This window comes from Rhinatrema bivittatum, chromosome 19, assembly GCF_901001135.1.
Source record: "Rhinatrema bivittatum chromosome 19, aRhiBiv1.1, whole genome shotgun sequence".
Lineage (NCBI taxonomy): Eukaryota > Metazoa > Chordata > Amphibia > Gymnophiona > Rhinatrematidae > Rhinatrema > Rhinatrema bivittatum.
Window position 1 is genome coordinate 24,011,670 of NC_042633.1, and position 3,941 is coordinate 24,015,610.

General features: G+C 47.9%; 1 protein-coding gene across 1 annotated transcript; it reads right to left on the reverse strand.

Annotated features, from left to right (window-relative positions):
- Positions 1-368: 368 nt before the first annotated feature.
- Positions 369-3,602, reverse strand: LOC115080303 (galanin peptides-like). The gene is made up of 5 exons (XM_029584453.1): positions 3,522-3,602; positions 2,815-2,869; positions 1,896-1,985; positions 1,642-1,716; positions 369-430 (listed from the first exon to the last, which is right to left on the reverse strand). The coding sequence occupies exons 1-5, from the start codon at positions 3,600-3,602 to the stop codon at positions 369-371; spliced, it is 363 nt and encodes a 120-aa protein (XP_029440313.1).
- Positions 3,603-3,941: the final 339 nt, after the last annotated feature.

The following is a 3,941-nucleotide window of genomic DNA, read 5'->3' on the forward strand; positions in this document are numbered from 1 at the left end:
TCAGCGAGGGCCCAGAACTTGTCTCGACTTGCTCCTAGTTAGTATTAAATTAGCTTTTTTGAGGCCCTTTTGCAGGGGCTGCAGTTCTGGTTGGATTGGGATGTTTGGGGTTGATAGCACTATTAGATCCATAGGGGATATTTATTATATGGTACATCGCTGGATTACTCTCGGGGGGAGGGGGGGGGAATGCCCCGGGCATGCTCAAATATAGCCATTAGATTTCTGTGGTGTAGTGCGGGCAAAGGGGTGACAGGGGTGTGTGGACTCTCTACTCTGCCATGCGGCTGGAGGATATACACAGGTGGACAGCTTGGAGGGATGTGGGCAGGGGATGCTGGGGGAGGGAGGGTAGAGGAGATGATGGGCTACTGTGGCGTGGATTCCTCGGAAGAGAGGGCCAGCGCCAGATGATCCAGTGCTCCAAGATCTGCAGAGGAGGAAGAAGAGGACATGTTTATTCAGGAGAACGCACTTCCCACCTTTCTCGTATTCATCCACCGGTAAGTCACTGTTGGGCAGACCTGGTGAGTTCAGGGATTGGTAGCCCTGATCTTCCCCCCACACTCCCCACACCCCCACCAGTAAACCCTAGGATGGAAATTTGGATGGCAAATCCCAAAGAAGGTAGCCTGATGAGACACATTCATTGGATGAGGACTCAAATCTGGAGGAAGCAATGGGATGCTATGTGTACTTGCTTATATTTTTTCCATTCCTGTTGGATGGTGATTTTATTATTACTGGATGGTGATTTTATTGACATTACTGTATGGTGACTTTGTAATTACTGGATGGTGATTTTATTGATATTACTGGATGGTGATTTTGTTATTACTCAATGGTGATTTTATTGTTATTGCTGGATGGCGATTTTGTTAATACTGGATGATGATTTTATTATTGGATGGTGACTTTATTGCTTTTGCTGGATGGTGATTTTATTGATATTACTGGATGATGACTTTATCACTGATTGTGATTATATTGTTATTATTGGGTGGTGATTTTTTTATTACTGGATGGTAATTTTATTGATATTGCTGAATGGTGATTTTCTTATTATTGGATGGTGATTTTGTTAGTACTGGTTGGTGATTTTATTAATATTGATGATGATTTTGTTATTACTAGATGGTGATTATATTGTTATTACTGGTGGTGATTTTGTTATTATCGGAGGGTGATTTTGTTATTACTGGATAGTGATTTTATTGATATTGCTAGATGGTGATTTTCTTATTATTTGATGGTATTGTTAGTACTGGATGGTGGTTTGATTGATATTGCTGGATGGTGATTTTGTTATTTTTGGATGGTGATGGTATTGCTATTACTAGATGGTAATTTTGTTATTATTGAATAGTGATTTTATTGATATTGCTGGATGGTGATTTTGTTATTATTGAATGGTGATTTTATTCATATTGCTGGTGGTGATTTTGTTATTATTGGATGGTGATTTTATTAATATTGCTGGATGGCGATTATGTTGACATTTTACTTTGCTATGTCATTGTATGTTGCATGCTGTAACTTGTCTTTGGTGCTATGGTGGAAGGGAGGACCATACACTTAAATGCCATGCTACATTATGCTCTTTTGAGAGTGGGGTGGGGGTTATGACTTGATCTCCCTCACCTCTGAGGCGGAGATATGAGAGGAAATCCAGCACTGTCTGCAGGGCATTCTCATCCAGTGGCTGAAACTGATTGGCTGCAAAGGAACAGAGAGAAAACAGCATAAGTACTGTGATTGCCCACAGGCCCCAGCAGAATGTGATTTAGGGGAAGCCAGTAATCTTGGGTTGAGGGTGGAGAAGATAGCCAGTGAAGTATCAGAGCATCCCCTCCCCCTTACCCTCCTTTAGTGATGGGCATCTTGGTGCCACCTACCATACAGGTCTCCAGTGGACTTATACAACTCATCTCCAGCCTCCCGCTTTCCGGCCAAGCCTCCTTTGTCTGTCAGAGTCCGGTGTGCATCTGCCACAGCAAAGACAAGAAGGGGACAGAGAGACCTCAGGAAAGGGGCCACTGAGGACAGGCTGAGCTTGGCCTCAGCGCCTTTATGAACCAAGAGGTGCAAGAGCTAGAAATCCATGCATGGAATGGAAGACCTGGCCCGACCAGTCCCACCCCATGGACAGACTGGCAGCCAGAGGGCTGTCCTGCATATGGCCACTACTTTGTTAGAAGCATGGTCGGGGTGGGGGTGGGCGTTAATATTTTTATGAGATGGATTGCTAAAACCTAAGAAATGCTAGGCTCTGGAAGCCCAGAGGTGCCAGTAACCCCTGGAGAGGGGAGATCTGTCTCAGGAAGGGAGAACAAGCCAGCATGCCCGCCACTGAGTTGCTGAGCAGGGACAGACTAAAGGTGCCAATGGGCATCGGGTGGTACTCTGCCATGGGACTCCTCCCCCCCCCCCCCCCCCTGCCCTGGTCTTGTTACTCTTTTTATGCAAATATTCAGTTGACCCTATGTGGATCTCCCTAGGGTTGGGCCCTGGCCAACTGCCCCATCCATCCCTCCCTTTTCCCTCCCCCTCTTTTAGTCCATTGCTGCTGCAGAAGTAGCCTGGGGCCAGTGAACTGCTACCTTCCCCTTCCAGAGTGAGGCCTTAGGAACTCCCATCTGGTTCAAATCAGGGAGTCATTTTTTAAGTCGCTGGTTCCCCCGAACAAAGAGTGGTCCAAGTACCAAAGGATTCAGCCCACGCCCAGACCCCAATCCCCTCCCTCCCCACTCCAGAGCTGCTGCCCCCTCACTGGTCTGGGGGCTGCAGGGCTAGGGAGAGGGATGGGGTACTCACGGGGTCCTAGTAGGTAACCGGCGCTGTTCAGTGTCCACCCGCGCTTGTCTTTGGGCTGTAAAAAAGCAGAGGAAGGGGAAGAGAGAGAGAGGGAAAGGAAGGAACACAGAGGTAGGGAGGGAGAGAGACAAGAGGGAGAGGAAGGGAGGAGGGAACACAGAGAAAGACAGGAAAGAGATAAAAGGAGGAGGGAACACAGAAGGGAGAGGAAGGGAAGAGGGAAAAGGAAGAGGGGGAAGGGGAAGGGTGGAAGGAACACAGAGGGAAGGAAAGAGGGAGAGAGAATGGAGGATCAGGGGCCGGTTCTGTTCATTAATCCTCTCCTGATAGACTTTCTGGGTCTGGGTCAGCGTAGGAGAACTTTTTCTCATTTTAATGTGATAAGAAGCCCTGGGTAGAGCGCACACTTTCACATGCAGCTGCTTGCGTGTTTCTTGGGCACAAACTTTACGCCCGGTGCAGCGAGGAGTTTTGAGATGCGTGCGAAGAACGTGGGCATTGCTTTGCGCCCTCGCATGGAAACATGGATCAAGCGCACTCTGACCCAAAGACGCCCTCCAAACACTCGGAGGCAACACCCAGCCCCTACCCCAGGCGCTTTCAGCCCACGCACACTGACCCAAGAGCTGAATCTTGCTTCCTGCAGAGGAGGCCATCACCACCCATCACAAGGAAAAAATGGGGAGTCTGCCCCCACAACTACTCACCATCAAGGTGAAGCCAAAGCACTCGGGGACAAATCCACAGAGCAGCAGAGAGAGACAGAGCAGAGACTGGGGACACCTCATCTGCAAGAGAAAGGGAAAGAATAGTGCGCATATGTACACAGACACACACAATCCTGTACAGCCACATACTCACACAATCCCATATACTCACGCACACACATACACAGACACACACAATCCTGTACAGCCACATACTCACACAATCCCATATACTCACGCACACACATATACAGACACACACAATCCTGTACAGCCACATACTCACACAATCCCATATACTCACGCACACACATACACAGACACACACAATCCTGTACAGCCACATACTCACACAATCCCATATACTCATGCACACACATATACAGACACACACAATCCTGTACAGCCACATACTCACAC

Coding starts and splice junctions, on each gene's coding strand:
- LOC115080303 (XM_029584453.1), bottom strand. CDS start 3,602: ATGAGGTGTCCCCAGTCTCTGCTCTGTCTCTCTCTGCTGCTCTGTGGA. Junction 1,986..2,814: donor CGGTTACCTACTAGGACCCC/GTGAGTACCCCA, acceptor TTGCTGTGGCAG/ATGCACACCGGACTCTGACA. Junction 1,717..1,895: donor GTCCACTGGAGACCTGTATG/GTAGGTGGCACC, acceptor GTTCCTTTGCAG/CCAATCAGTTTCAGCCACTG.